Here is a 16,252-nt window from a genome sequence, read left to right as displayed (position 1 = left end):
AAACCGTCTTTAACTGTAATGTATAACTTGTACTGGTTAAAAGTCAAACTTTTTTTCGGCATTTTGAATTCCCGCGTTGGTCACAGTCAGAGACCAGTGGATATGCTTAGTTGATGTTCATCGGACCGAATCAATTTGAAATAATTTCAATCATGAGTTGATTTATTGAATGTACTTAGAATGTACAATATAACAAAAACTTGTTTTATAACAAAACAAAATTTACTATAAATAGTTAAAATATATCGTAAATCAAACATTTAATAAATAATACTTACTATTCGTCATACGTTAAACAATTTAAACTTGAAAAATATATAAGCTTCACGGCGATACAGCATTGCCCTAGAAAAAGTCCTTCCCAAAGATTGTTTTCGTCACGCGTATTTTATTGCTGGCGCAATTTAAGTAGGTCATGGCGGCGCAGGACTGCGCAGCTTCGCTTTTTACTTGGGTGGTACAAAGTTATTCGCAAGCTACATAATGAAATCTAATATTGGATTTAATGGCACGTCAAGAACACAAACCCGTATTTTCATGATTGTCGTTATATTTAAAAAATGAAATGACGCCTAATAAACCGTACAGATGTTAAGTGAAACCATGAATTAAGTCATTTCGTTTATTGTGATCTGTTACGATCAATCGATCATACATGCAAACTTGTATAGTTAAATATTTGACGAAATCGTGCATAAAACAACTGTTCAGTGCTTTAAAATACCAATACCCCTAATCAACATCTTATAACGTCAACATAAATGACTTGAGCTATTGCTTTACAAGAATGTATCGAATTAAACATGTCTAATAATTGACGTGTTAAAATATGAAGTGTTTAATCGTAAACATGTTTCAATTCGTCAATTGTGCTTAAAATCATCCAATAATCGTTGTTAAACACGTCAAAATATCAGGTGTTTAACATAAAATCGTTCAGGTGTTTATAATTTAATTTATATAATTTAAACACCAAAACTAAAATTAAACACGAAGGTGTTTAAGTGTTTAGATTTTAAACGTGTATAGACCGTTTTGGTGTTCAAATTTAAACACCGTTCTGACAGTGATAGAGAAAGGTTGCCAAGCCTTGCCGCGACAATTGTTTGGAAATCAGTCGAGCTTGGCATCACCACAAAATTCAAAAATAACGCAAATCCGTACGAAATGAACAGTAAGCTAATTAGTTTGCCAAAAACATTTGGTCGTTACTTGTTGTTTGACAAAGGACCGTACGTGTTTGTTTTACAAGCGATCGCTGTTCAATCATTAGGTTGAAGTTAACGGCAACACATAATAAAGTTACCCTCGGCGATTTATTTTACGACAAAAATAGCCTAACACTGGTGCAGAGTAGGGACGTTTTAATAGCAATGGCCGTCTACAGCATTTTATAACGGTAGCTTTGTAGCCCTAACCGCATTCGCAATGTAAAGTGTTTCTAGCCTTTTTCTTGTCTACGATTTGTTCAGAGATGACGTCACACATTTTTGTTAAAACGTGACGTCACAAATCAATTTGACGTCATAAAAAAGTAACCTTAAGAAGACCCCACTGTTTGTTTAGTTTTTTGAAATTGATCAACAAACAAATACTTTTAGTTCCGAGTTATTTTTTCAGGCGCACACCAGCAGATATATTAGGCAATAATACTCACAGATGAATAATCGGTGATGCAAAAGCATTACGATCAAAAACATATTATTTATAATGATACAGCAATAAACACTCTGAGTTAAATGGGAATTTGAAGATGATGCTTGGGGGAGAACGCAGTTGCATGCTTTAGTTTTAGACCAGCAACACAAATACTCCGACGAGTAGTTAACTACCCCTTTAATTAAAATCGCACAGTCAATTTGTTAACGTTTTTATATCTGCAAATATTACTATGAATAACAGCACTTATGTTGGATATGTCGCTTAGTTCAAATCGCTTCAGCGTATTACGGCTTGGCCACCTCCGTGGCTGACAAATTAACTTATGTGGGAAAGCATTTTACAAACTATACAGGGTTTGCAAAATTATTTCCTCGGTCAATTGAAACGTTCATACATAATGTGTATTCTGTGACCACGCCCTTCTGGAGTCGTACTGGCCACCGACAACGGCACACATTATATAGTACACAAGATGCCTTAGAAAAGATTTAACAAAATCAGTCAGCCTTATCATATCGATATCAAGTTTGGCTTAGGAAAGTGAAAACTTGTGGTCAAAATGGTTTAATTGGACATAAAGTAGCTTTCCTAAGGCATCTTGTGCAGCTGGAGAAAAAAGTTTGCCAGCACTCTATAGTTAAAGCTGAATCTGGTCAAAGAGAAAAATATGGATATATATATATTTGGCCACAGATAGAAAAGGTTACACACCACCCTGGTTAACTTGTATAATATTTATATGTACATGCTAAGTGACGGCAAAAGCCTATAAATGTCTATGGGTTGTGGTTATGGAGAGCTTGGGTACGTTGTACGTTACTCCTGAATGTTATCACTTTGCGCATAAGCCTCAACAGACGGAAACACGATCTGGCGGCGAAGACTCGACACAAAAGTCGGCATCTGCTTCACGTCAACGGCTCTTTTCTTAGTTTCCGATGTGTTCATTTCACCACGCAAGGCCTTTTCTGCCACCTGATTACTGACCGATGTCATCAGGGAAAGAAGGTCGACGTCTTCGTAGTTGCCTGTCGGTATGAACGACGTATTCGAATAAAATAGAGTTTATTGCTTTTGCATTTACACTGTGTAACTAAGAAGTATGCGATTAACTATACAGGGGGTAAAATAAAAAATCAAACGTTCATCTCGTTAAGCGTAAAGTTAGAGATGGTCTATACTGCAAAAACGTGAAAGAATTGTGCAAAATAACTGTATTTATTTATGATATATAGAAATGTGCAAAATTTGCGTTTATATATAAAGCTGCCATGTTTGTATGCGTGGCGTTGCTTCCCCTGCATTTAACCCTGTTATTGGTAACTTCGGCGATTCCTGGCTTACATTGATGTAAAAAAAGTCATTTTAAAAATAATTCAGGTCCAATTGAGTCATTTGCGAAAATACCAAGGCCCAGTCAAAGTCAATTAAATCAAGATTAAATAACAAATTATTAAAATTGACGAACTCGTCGAATCATGGGTAATCAAAGTTTACCTAATAAACAACAAAACGTAACATATAGTAAAAAACTGTTTCATATCACCTGATAAATAGTTGACCAACACTTCACAAAGTTTTTCAATGAACCACGATCCCCTTTGTGGATCACGAAACGAAAGGAAGCCTGAAAAAAAAAACGCATCAATCTAGCTTTATGGTTAATCCATAGTCCGGTGGGTCCTAACCTTTTTATGGCTTTTAGGAGTTAATTAAAAACAGTCAGAGACCGACTCTGGCCAAAGAAACACAAAAGTGAGTCCGAGTCTCAAGTTCTGAGTCTGTTTGCGCAGCCCTGGTACTAGCACTATCTATATTTCTCGATAAACTTGCAAGGGCAACTTGTTACCCACCTTTAGACGTTGAGTAACAAGCAAGAATATCTGATCCTTGCGGAGTGGAAGTCATAATTCCATCGCTGGAAATTGTGGATTCCTTTCCAGCATCGGTGGAGGATTTGCTCAGCACAATGTTGTGCTTGTTGCCTCGGCAAGCCTTAATACAAAGTAAAACTTAAAGCAGTGGTCCCCAAACCATGCGTGGCCTGAGGTCGCCTAACCCTTTTATGAGGTCGCCATCACTCACCAATTCCTGCAGTTTTAGTGATTTTATTGCACTGGTGGTTTAAACGAGTGATATGGGTATAATTACAAATGTAAGAAAAGTTATAAAATGTTGTGTTTTAAGTATTAACTTAAACTTCTCATTTTGGACAAATGGATATTTTGTAGCCCCAGTTTTATTGACTTGTATATAATTTAAGCACATTTGACCGATCGTGGTGTTTATTTCAAGCATTAAAAGTCGGAGACCACTGCTCTGTCCATAAAGTAAAATTTCAATATTAAGTCTTGGCATGCTTGTAAAAACAGTATTTAGCCCACCTGGACAAAAAAGATCTTTGGTTTGCCTCGCAGAGCTGTGAAGTCAAACTCCTGAAACACTTTGGTCAACTCGAAGTTTTCGTCATTTAACTCGATGTGGTGTCCTGAACCGTGGGTAAGTATAGCAACCACCACGCATTTGTGGTCGGCTTGGATCTCTCCCTCAACTGCCGTTAGTTTCTAAAATATAACATTGTAACGTTAGGAAGAGGTGCTAAGGTAAGTGCTGCAATGATTTAAAGTCAATGACTTGACTTAAATGCACTTAAATCATTTCAAAATGACCTGTCTACATATCTGCTAAAAATAGCCTAATAAATACGTTATAGGCTAAAAATGTCAAATTATTAAAAAACAGAATAAAAATGTTTTGATGCGCCATTTATTCCAACATTATACTAGCCTGAAATTGTTGCAAAGCAAGTAAGAAAGAACTCTTTATTCGTTAATCCTATTAGAATGTTGAAGGCAGAATTTGCTTCGCATTTGTGCATTAACCTTTCGAAATTGATCCCCTGTGTAGTCTTGGCATACTTCGGTGTCCAGTTTCATGAGACGAAACACTTCCTCTAGGTGTTTAACATCAATGTCCGTACCTTCGCGATCAACGAATGCTACAAGAGATAACATTAATAAAACACAATAAAACTCAAAGTTTAAAAACACGAGTAGAATCGGGATCAGACAATAGAAATATATGTTTCGCCTATACTGCCATCGTCAGTTCTTTATTTAAATACAAGAGTTTTTAAACTTTCCAGTTTCATTGTTAAATACACGAGTCAGTGGAACAGTTATCGACAAGCAGAAACTTGCTGCCAGTAGTTTTGGATTCCATAAAAATACGCCTTTTATATAATTTTGTATAAAAAAATGTAATGAATATGGATATTGCAAAACAATCGCTATATTGATATTTGTAGATAAAACGTTATATTCCTACTGTCCTAATTTTACCTATTTTATTATAGCAGGGATGGCGAACCTTTTTATCGCGCGGGTCACAAACATACGGTCCTTACAAAATGCGCAAGTGGGTCATATATTCAAATATATGTTAATTTTTGCTAAACTTTGCTGCTGCCTCGTTTTAAGTGTTACTGCCAAAGTTGGTAATTAACGGTTTTTGGTCGATTTTCAAATTCGGATTCCCACGAATATTAAGAATCTAAATAGTTTTACAGGAGTCTAGCTGAAGCTTTACAGCATAACTTAACATGGGTGTTCAGAATTTTTATTCTGCAAGCTCTTAATTTCCCTTTAAATCGCCCGGGACAGTGGTTCGCCATCCCTGGTCTACAGCCTACTCCTATATTTGAAGGGGACACTGACATATTCTTTATAACAAAAATCTGAAGTATTTCTGTTTTAATTGTTTTTGCTTTTTTATTTAAATAGTTTTTATTCATTGATATTTTCCTGATCAGAAGATTAAATAAATGTTACTTACTCACGTCTAGTTTTTTCCTTTCTATAAAAGTTTTGTGGTTGAATATATAAGCCTTGCCCACAAAGTCTCCCACAGCTGGTTCCAAATCATAAGAGAGGAAATTAAATTGTTGCTTGGCCGCCATTTTCAGGAGTTTGTAGATTAAAAATCACGGTTTTAACGGGTTAGATCAGTGTTTCTTAACCTATGGGTTGCAAAATTGTGTGGCCGTTTTATTTGGTTGTGTCGCCGACTACAGTAGTCCACATAGTTAGATTTATTGAGAATGATTCTGAGCAAGATTTGTCTGAAATTTTGGAAACCACCGAAGGAATACGAACATGGATCAAATTTGGGTTTGTTACTGCTATGACCTTAATGTTTTTTGTTAACTTACAAAACACAAATAAAAACCTTATAAACAGTTTGGTAAATTTAATTCAGCTTTGTCCAGTTCACACATAACGCGTTGCCAGCGTTAACGGCAAATTTCCTCGCTCCTAACCGAAAGCGTCAAAGTTGAACTATTTCAACTTCCGCAACCGAAAGCGTTTTTTACGTTTTAAGGTGTCGACGTTTTTCGTTAACGCAAACGCGTCTAGTGTGTTTAAGAATAACTGTTAACCGCTAAAAAAACGGTAAGGCAAACTACCTATTGAATACAGAACTATACAATTTATATACATTAAAGAGCTGATTTGCTCTTAAGTTTCTATAAAAATATATTTCTAGTGTGAACTTGAACCTTGTGTCATTCACACACAATGTAACCACAGACATGACGGCAAATATTAACTTTGCTGTTCTTCTCTACTAGCTGTTCAAGCAAATGCAGAACTGTTGCCAGTAAGACTAGGGGCGCTAAACCAAGCCGCAGAAACAACGAAAAGCAGTTGGGGGTTTACAAATAACAAAGAAAGCGTGAAGCAACATACGAACTATTTATAGCAGGTTGGCGAAGTCTTCCGAAGTCGTTTAGCGTCGCCTTTGTATTTATTTCTACAAAAGCGTGGGAAGAAACAGACAGGTTATGCGAAACAAGACTCTCGGCGTCAGGGACTCTGCTTGGAAACGCGACATGTATAGCGCAAGGTGTTTATAAGAAATAGTCCTTTTGTTTTACAGACGCCCTCTCCAAAGCATGGCCTTCTAATATTCCTAACATAAATTTGATGTACAACCCTTAACTGTCTCTCGAAACAATTATGTGCAACTAAAGAACTATTCCGAGCAAGTTGCCTACAACAATTCTCAACTTAAAATCTAAACACTTAAACACCTAATTTAAACACCTTCGTGTTTAATTTTAGTTTTGGTGTTTAAATTATAAACACCTGAACGATTTTATGTTAAACACCTGATATTTTGACGTGTTTAACAACGATTATTGGGAGATTTTAAGCACAATTGACGTATTTAAACATGTTTACGATTAAACACTTCAAATTTCAACACGCCAATTGTTAGACATGTTTAATTCGATACATTCTTGTTAAGTAATAGCTCAAGCCATTTATGTTGGAAGATTTTGATGAGGGGTATTGGTACTTTAAAGCACTGATCAGTTGTTTTATGTACGAGTTCGTCTATCAATTTTGTCAAATATTTAACCATACAAGTTAGCATGTATTGTCGTAACAGAACACAATAAACAAAATGACCTAATTTTTGGTTATAATTTTATTTATCTGTTCGGCTTATTTGGCATCATTACATTTTATAAATATAACGACAATCATCAAAATACGGGTTTGTATTCTTGACGTGCCATTAAATCCAATATTTAATTTCATTGATGTCGCTTGCGAATAACTTTGTACCACCAAAGTAAAAAAGCGAAGCTGTGTGGTCTTGTCCCGCCATGACCTACTTAAATTGCGCTAGCAATAAAATACGCGTGACGAAAACAATCTTTGGAAAGGATTTTTTCTAGGGCAAAGCTGTATCGCCATGAAGCTGATATATTTTTCAAGAACGTATGACGAATAGTAAGTATTATTTATTAAATGTTTGATTTACGATATATTTTAACTATTTATAGTATATTTTGTTTTGTTTTAAAACAAGTTTCTTTCATATTGTACATATAAAGTACATTCAATAGATCAATTCATGATTAAAATTATTTGAAATTGATTCCGTCCGATGAACATTAACAAAGCATCCACTAGTCTGTGACGCTGTGACGAACGCAGGATTTCAAAATGCCGAAAAAAGTTTGAACCGTTTAAGCGATATTAACCCTTAACTGTTGAGCCAACAAGTTCAAATTTTAACGATATAAACTAGGAGTCACCACCTTCAAAATGAGACATTAATCATGAAAGGTGTAACCAATACAAGGACTGTGTAAAAATTTCAACTTTGTAGCGTCATTTTTAGTTGCTTTATGCGAACATTTATTACGAAAGGCGTTTTTTCGAATTTGGGCAGTTATGAATTTTCAAAGAAACTGTAAACACCCAGTCCGAATGAATTTAAACATGATTTATGTCTCATTTTGAAGGTGGTGACTCCTAGTTTATATCGTTAAAATTTGAACTTGTTGGCTCAACAGTTAAGGGTTAATATCGCTGAATTTTAATATTCATATTTTTGAATATTAATTTTTTTTCGATATTTTTCGCTAAAGTGTGATTGCTGGAAAGATGTAACCAATACAAGGACTGTGTAAAAATTTCAACTCTGTATCGTCACAACTTTCGGAGATATTGCCCAAAACCTATTCCAGCGCGCCAAGTTCGCGCAGGTCAAGTTATACATTACAGTTAAAGAAGCTTTTGCGTATTTTTGGCTTTTTAGTTGCTAAGATTGATGTTAAACAAATACTAAAGTGTATGGTGGTGATGTATATAAATATTACTTATTTTGGTTTGCTTTTTGATAGATGTGTAGTAATAATGTTTCATTAGCTGTGCAAGACTGACAGGTCTAGGGTGTGAAAAGTATGTTAAAAGAAGTTTTCCAAGCGAAAACGAAATGCCTAAAATTGGATTTTTGTTTCAGAGTTTTAGGTATTTCATTCATAAATCCAAAAGCAATGAAAGTTTTAAAAGACTATTTCATAATAGTTTGGTGCTTACACATGTAGACATGAAGAGATTAAATGAAACAGGTTTGTAAGCTATTTCTTGTCCACTCCTAAGTAGTAATTTAATTATTCTGTTAAACAATCAAGTATTATTAAATTAATAATTATTAAAGGTATTTAGATTACAGTTCTTTGTTTCAGGGTGCAGATCATTGACAGCAAACTTTTGCTCTTTTGGCTTCAAAAAAACTTGGTTCACAGGAGACTAGGTTAAAAATGTAAGTAAATTTTACTTACATGTTTTACATTAATATAGTTTATTCGCCTTTGGCTTTTATTTTGGTAGTAGCAGCCAGAAAATTAATTTTTTTTAATCTCTGTAAAATTTCTGAAGTACTTTAATATGTCTTTTAGTTTTAATTTATGATTTCCATTGTTTAAATATTACATTCAAGCTTTAAATGTAAAATTTAATCTGTAGTACTTTTGGTATGCTACTCACCCTTTAATAAAATGATATAGTTTACATAATTATAGTTTTTATTTATTTACAGGAATTTAAATCCAGTGTAAGATGGTAAAATAAAAGTCTGTGACAAAGTTCAAGCGGAAAACAACAAAAGAGTACAGATCTACTGAAATTGATACACAAGGTAAACAAACTCAAATTTTCTTCTTAATAAAAGCTTGAGAAGCGCACCGCTCCGAACAAAAATCAGTCAGCAAGGTCTAAAACTTTAATACAAATATGCATTTCGCCATATAAATGGCATCATCAGTTTGTCTGTACAAATAAATAGTAAAAAATTAAAATATATTAAAATATAAATGTAAAATAAATTTATAAAATACATCCAAGATGAACAAAGACAAAGACAGTCTGCGTAAAAACCCCAACCACTACTGTAAAACAAATTTTCTTTTTAAGTTCTTTTATCGAACCTCAAAATTTGTGGTAAATACATAGTTAAATAGATATTTAATTTATATGTGTTGTGTTACACAACTTGTGTATAATGTTTGGCCTGCATGTCCCAGTAATGGGCAAATTTTTTAGGTTAGATTGTGTATCACTAGTTTAAGCAACTATTTTAATAGAACATAATGGCCAATACAATATTCTGGCCCACATTTTTACTTTTTATCTGAAATTATTTAATGGTTCAATTGGTTTTCAAAGTAGGGTTAAACCTTTTTTTTAATTTTAGAGGGTCATGGAAATATCAATACAAATCAAAATGAACTTATTTTGTAATCATTGCGCTGTCATTAAGTTACAGTGTAACATAAATATTAATTAATACATTTTGTAATGCTATGCTTAAAGAGTACATTGCCACCAAACCTAGAACACATCATAATAATATGCTTTTGTAGTGATAGGTGACAAACTAAAACATAGTTTTATGACGTGGCATGTAGTGGTTTTGGTGAATAACAGCAAATGAATAAAAAGTTGTTCAGTGACAGTGTATAATTTAATTATTGCAGTATGTTATATTGATCTAAATTTTATTTTTTAGGCAGCCATGATCAACTCGTCTTAAAGAAGAACTCTTTAAGGCCTTTAACAGGCAAACCTTTGTACGGTACAGCAGCGTTTCTGCATTTGTATATTAGTGGATGGACATTAAATTTGTGGAAGAACAACACTTATTGAACGAATTGTTAAGTTATATTTCGTTGATATTCGAGCCTGTTAATATGCACGGGATTTAAGTTATCCACCCTGTTGCTCTGTGTTTATATGTTTTTAAACCACTTACTTAAGGCCCCACCTTGAAAATTTGCCAAGCATAGCAATTATAAATCTTATAATAAAGGTTTCAACTTAGTAATATATCTCCTTTTTCTGTGCTTTTTTTTTACTTTTTCTGTTTTTTTATTACATTTTGTTTGCAAAAAAAATTTGAACTATTATTCAATTTGGTTTCAAACAACCTACTAAAGACCCAACCTTGAAAATTCGCCAAGAATAGAACTTATAAATATTAAAAAAATATATCTTTTGTTGTTTTTATTTACTTTTTCTCTTTTTTATTTTTTGTCGCATACATATTTCTGTTTGCATAAACACTTTCATTGTATGTTTTCTGTTTTCCTACCTCTTTTTATTTCTAATATGAGCACTTCAATTTTTAATGTATAGTTTTCCTTTCCAAGTTTAACCCTTTTTTCAACTTTAACTGTGTTGAGCTTTTTGTGTTGTTTTTCACCTTTTTCGCACAATAAACTGGTTTACCTAATGAAATTTTTGTGGAATTGATTTGGAAACACTGAATACTAGCCCTAAACACCTGACCGAATAAACGGCAAAACGTCTAAACACCTGAAATTTAAACATGTTTATTTTTAAACATGTTACATTTTCGCCCATTTCAGGTGTTTAATTTTGGTGTTTAATCGAATGACAGTGATAGCAACAGAATATTTATTTAACTTGATCCGAGTCCGCATTCGTTGTTACAAGCGTGATAAGGTCTGTTATATTTTCTGACGAGGAAAGTCACGCTAAACGAGGTGAACGATTCGGGGGATATTAGCGAGACCATGCGTTCCTTTTAAACATGAACTCGCTTATAGGAAGCCTTTGTATAGCACAATCCTGCGTAACAAACAGTGCAAAGGGCCGGACGAATTATTCTCTAAACAGTTTTCCTTAATGAACGAATGTAAGACGGTAACACCGATTTTTAACATTTCCCAATAGCACACATTCATCGTAGTTCAGGTTATACTTTGCTTCATAGGCGCTATCATTTTCTATTTAAAAAAACTAAGTAGGAAACCACCTAAGGCATGAACAAGCTCTTTAAAAATCCTAAAAACTCCCTCAAGCTCTTTAAAAAATTAATATGACGGGCCGAGCTATGTTAACTGACGACTGTGTTTTTTACTTAACCTGCATTGTGTGCTTAAACCAGATGTGGAATTCATCCGGGTTGTTGGACGTACCCACAAAAACAACACCGTTACAGGAAAATAAATTTTGCAAGGTGCCCGTTTTATGAAAAAATGAATTTTTTTTTCCAGGGCGATGTACTTTTTCCACCAGGCATAATCTTTCTAAATGTGTTTGAACCAAGTTTTCAGTTTCATATTTGTGCGCTACATCCAACGATAGCATTAAGTTTCCGAAGGTTACTGGATTAAGCCGCCCCGCTATGACGAAACTTTGACATTACTCTACTTTCATACTGGTTCAAACCGATTGAGAAAACGCTTACGTCAAGGGAAAATAACTTTTGGGTTTCAGAAAACAAAACGGATATTTGTCTGATACTGATTACTCCTTATCAAGGTCAAAATGAGCAAAAAAATAAAGTAAAACGAGAAAAGCCAGTGCTGTAAATGTCTTCAGTTAAAGACTTGACTTAAGTCAGTGTTTTTAAATAACTTGACTGGAGTCTTTTGGGCAAAATTACTTGCCTTAAGTTAACTTTGGGACTTGGGTCACTTTATAATAAATTGTTTACAATGAAATTTATCATTCTATTTTTTGGTTTACTTACTATTCAGGTAAGCTGCTTTGAATCGCAAAGCAAGGCCGTTAGAGATATTGCAGTCTACCTCTCTATCACTACCTAGCGGTAGATTTAAACCAAAATGTTTTTATCAACTTTCTAGGCTTAGATTAGTGAGTGAGTTTTCTGGAGTTTGTAGATTAAAATTCACGGTTTTAACGGGTTAGATCAGTGTTTCTTAACCTATGGGTTGCAAAATTGTGTGGCTGTTTTATTTAGTTGTGTCGCCGACTACAGTAGTTCACATAGTTAGATTTATTGAGAATGATTCTGAGCAAGATTTGTCCGAAATTTTGGAAATCACCGAAGGAATACGAACATGGATCAAATTTGAGTTTGTTTATGCTGCTATGACCTTAATGTTTTTTTGTTAACTTACAAAACACAAATAAAAACCTTATAAATAGGGCGATTATTTTTTGACCTAAAAATATATTTTTTTGACAAAATTTTGACCTATTAGCAATGTCTTTATTTAAACAACATATTGTCGCTTAAAGTACTGCATTAGTGTCTTGGGGTCGTCAACCACACGTTTATGATGCTTTGCTGACTACCCGTCGAACACAAATAAGTTAGGTTTCGGGTTATGCAAAACTTATGAAAACGCATAGTAAATATTTTTGTCTCTTCAAAAAGACAAACAACTACTAAAATGGCAAAGAAAAACAACAAGCTGGTTATTTAAAAAAAATCTGTGTAAATAGTTGAAATAATAAGCGGTTTATGTGTACTTTTAATCGAGTTTCAATGGAAATAATTTTGACAAATTTTGACCAAACGTGCAAATTTTGACAAAATTTTGACTTTTTTTGATCGCCCTACTTATAAACAGTTTGGTAAATTTAATTCAGCTTTGTCCAGTTCACACATAACGCGTTGCCAGCGTTAACGGCAAATTTCCTCGCTCCTAACCGAAAGCGTCAAAGTTGAACTATTTCAACTTCCGCAACCGAAAGCGTTTTTTACGTTTTAAGGTGTCGACGTTTTTCGTTAACGCAAACGCGTCTAGTGTGAACCATGTTTAAGAATAACTGTTAAAAGGCAAACTACCTATTCAATACACTACTATACAATTTGTATACATTAAAGAGCTGATTTGCTCTTAAGTTAACTATAAAAATATATTTCTAGTGTGAACCCTTGTGTCATATCACACAATGTAACCACAGACATAATGGCAAATTTTAACTTTGCTGTTCTTCTCTTCTAGCTGTTTAAGGAAATGCAGAACTGTTGCCAGTAAGACTAGGGGCGCTAAACCAAGCCGCAGAAATAACGAAAAACTAAGGTCGCACAGTTGGGGGTTTACAAATAACAAAGCAACCATGACCAAAGCGTCGAGCAACATACGAACTATTTAAAAGTTGCCTACAACAATTCTTAACTAAAATTTATTTGTTCGTTCTATAAGTTTGAGCTATATATCTATACAGTAAGCCTTCATCAAGGAATGCAATAACACCACGCCCAACACCACGCAAAATAACTACTAGCCAGCAGCCGAAACGTTGGAGACAATTACGAAGTGCCGGAAGAGTTTTTTTTAGTGGGCTAAGCTATGACTGCTGGCAACATCTCATTTATTGTGTGGATTATAATACACAGAGTTAATACACATTTATTTATCCAACGTTTGGGCAACCTGTACACAGAGCATACAGGATTCATTCATCAGGAAATGCGTAGTGTTGTTACATTCCCAATGATAAAGGCTTTTTGTATAGGTAGCCGAAGTACCGGAAGAAGCTATTTTAGTACATACTGTGCCTGGTGGCAACAGAATATTTATTAAACTTGATCCGAGTCCGCATTCGTTGTTACAAGCGTGATAAGGTCTGTTATATTTTCTGACGAGGAAAGTCACGCTAAACGAGGTGAACGAATTCGGGGGATATTAGCGAGACCATGCGTTCCTTTTAAACATGAACTCACTTATAGGAATCCTTTGTATAGCACAGTGGTTCTCAAACTTTTTTTTAAAAATTACGCAACGGTCCCCCAGCAATTTTTTTAATTGCTCACGGTGCCTTAAAAATATACACAAATTAACACAAAATAAAACGTTGTTTTTTATTGCAACAATGGGACGGATGCACTTGCTTCTTTGCTATCAGTTATGTTAACCTCTAACAAATCACTTAAATTGAGTGAAGCAATAACGAACAGTTTTAAAACCGTGACCGTATGGCCCACAGTAGCAGCGCAGCAAGCTGTAAAAACGTTAGTATCATCAGCACAACGCAAGACTATGACGTCGCAATGGATAATTTAACATGAATGACGTCAATGGACAACTAATAATCAACTTGGTTTGGAAAAGTAAGTTGCTTGAAAAATTTGTTAAACAAAAAAAATTCTTCTTCAGGAGCGTCGTGTTGATTTTTTGTTAGGTGCTTCGCGGTCCCAGAAAATTGTCTTGCGAACCCCAAAAGGACCGCGGACCCCAGTTTGAGTACCACTGGTATAGCACGATCCTGGAATTGCGTAACAAACAGTGCAAAGGGCTAGACGAATTATTCTCTAAACAGTTTTCCTAAATGAACAAAATGTGATGTGAGACGGCAACACTTATTTTTTACCATTTCTGAACAGCACACATTCATTGAAAGGCATCAAAAACAAAAAGCAAACACAAAAAGGGCGATAAAAAAACAAGGCAAATATTTCGTTGAATTAAAAACTATAGTGGATGAATGAGGACAACGAAGAAAGGTATGATCACGTGATAGATTACGTTTCTAGCCTTGTAACCGTCGCCCAACAATATCCCGATAGTGATGTCATAGACGTATTGTCTCATTATTTGAAACAAAACACGCAATCGGTTGCCCACACCTGGCTTACAGACTAGACCAGTGGTTTTCAACCTGGGGGTCGCGACCCCCGGATGGGTCGTTTGCCTTTTCTCTGGGGGTCGCGAGGACGACAATAAGATAGCAATCACTATAACGAGAATGCTAGTTATCCTCAGACTCAATAAATACCGAAATCACAAGCTAAACAATTGTTTACTGTATTGCAAAAACACCACCGTTGTGACAAAGAACTAATTATTAAATCACAAAAACGATTATTATCGTGAGTTCGGGTTCAAAGATTTTTTCGGAATCCGGTTCAGTTCCGGTTTTAGTTTTGAGCATTTTAAAAGTTCCGGTTGAGCTCCGGTTCAACCATTGTTATTTCAAAACCGGTTTATAAAGTTCCGGTTCAGATACAATATAAGTTGCGCGAAATCTAAAAATGTGGGTCAATAATTGTTGAGAATAATGTTTGAATTGTAAGTTATTTAATCTAAGTTCCGTGACTTATTAAAAAAACAGCAACTCAATATTGAAATATCTAAAAAAAAAAATGAACGATTTATTTAATTAATATTCATATTTTTAAAATATCGAACATGGCGTACCTTGACTCTATGAAATGCAAATTGTGACGTCATGCTTGAGCGAACCGCTTTTGTATACAGGTTCAGGTTCGGTTAAGGTTCAGGTTCTTTCAAATTATTCGGTTCAGTTTGGGTACGGCTCCTTAAAATCTTATAAAATCCATTTCAGTTTCGGTTACGATTCGGAACAAATTGACCCAAAACCGGTTCATAAAGTTCCGGTTCGGTTCCGGTTCGACTCCCTGGTTTTGCACACTTAAATAGATGTTGTGCCATGTATTGTACCCTCCACACCAGTGGTTCTCAACCTTGTCGATTTTAACTGAGCCGCAAAGAGATCAAGCAGTTTATTAAAAATAAATTTTTATTAATACAAAAAACAACAACAAAGAAGGCAATGCGCCTTTTATTCTTCTTTAATTTGGGAATGTTTCTCTCCCATTTACCCTGAAACGCCTTATTATCTTTCTGAATGAAGAAGGCATTTTTTTAAAGTTGTTTTGACATCGCCTTTTATGCGCAGCGCCGGGAAAAAACATTCAGTATTTTTGTTTATCAGGCACGAAAATTTTCAGAGATTACGACATTAAGGTACGTCATTAAACAATTAATTTTAAAGCACCTGCTGTTGTCGAGCGAACTCGTGCGCAAATATGCTTCTGATAAATCATTTTATTTTTTGAACCCTAATGGGAGCAACTAAAAAGATGATCATAGGAGCGCCATGTGGCTAACCGAGCCGCGGTTGAGAAGCACTGCTCCACACAGTCTGGCTATAAACCTGGGTGTTTATTGTGATGCCGGATTATAGGCTTATTGTCTTGCGGTATCTTG

At 34.8% G+C, this 16,252-nt stretch overlaps 1 protein-coding gene and 1 long non-coding RNA gene across 2 annotated transcripts; one reads left to right on the top strand and one right to left on the bottom strand.

Annotated features, from left to right (window-relative positions):
* Positions 1-1,592: 1,592 nt before the first annotated feature.
* Positions 1,593-6,262, bottom strand: LOC146163098 (caspase-6-like). Its single transcript, XM_083382014.1, has 6 exons — positions 5,497-6,262; positions 4,545-4,660; positions 4,047-4,226; positions 3,516-3,657; positions 3,209-3,289; positions 1,593-2,690 (listed from the first exon to the last, which is right to left on the bottom strand). Exons 1-6 carry the CDS (start codon positions 5,618-5,620, stop codon positions 2,479-2,481), a joined length of 855 nt encoding a protein of 284 aa, XP_083238140.1. The 5' UTR covers positions 5,621-6,262; the 3' UTR covers positions 1,593-2,478.
* Positions 6,263-8,144: 1,882 nt separating this feature from the next.
* Positions 8,145-10,690, top strand: LOC146163097 (uncharacterized). The gene is made up of 4 exons (XR_014494576.1): positions 8,145-8,590; positions 8,708-8,784; positions 9,061-9,159; positions 10,030-10,690. It is a non-coding gene; the product is annotated as an uncharacterized LOC146163097 (long non-coding RNA).
* The last annotated feature ends 5,562 nt before the right edge of the window (positions 10,691-16,252 follow it).

This window comes from Ascidiella aspersa, chromosome 2, assembly GCF_963924565.1.
Source record: "Ascidiella aspersa chromosome 2, kaAscAspe10.2, whole genome shotgun sequence".
Classification (NCBI taxonomy): Eukaryota; Metazoa; Chordata; class Ascidiacea; order Phlebobranchia; family Ascidiidae; genus Ascidiella; species Ascidiella aspersa.
The sequence above is the reverse complement of the archived record's forward strand: the minus strand, read 5'-3'. Positions and strand labels throughout refer to the sequence as shown.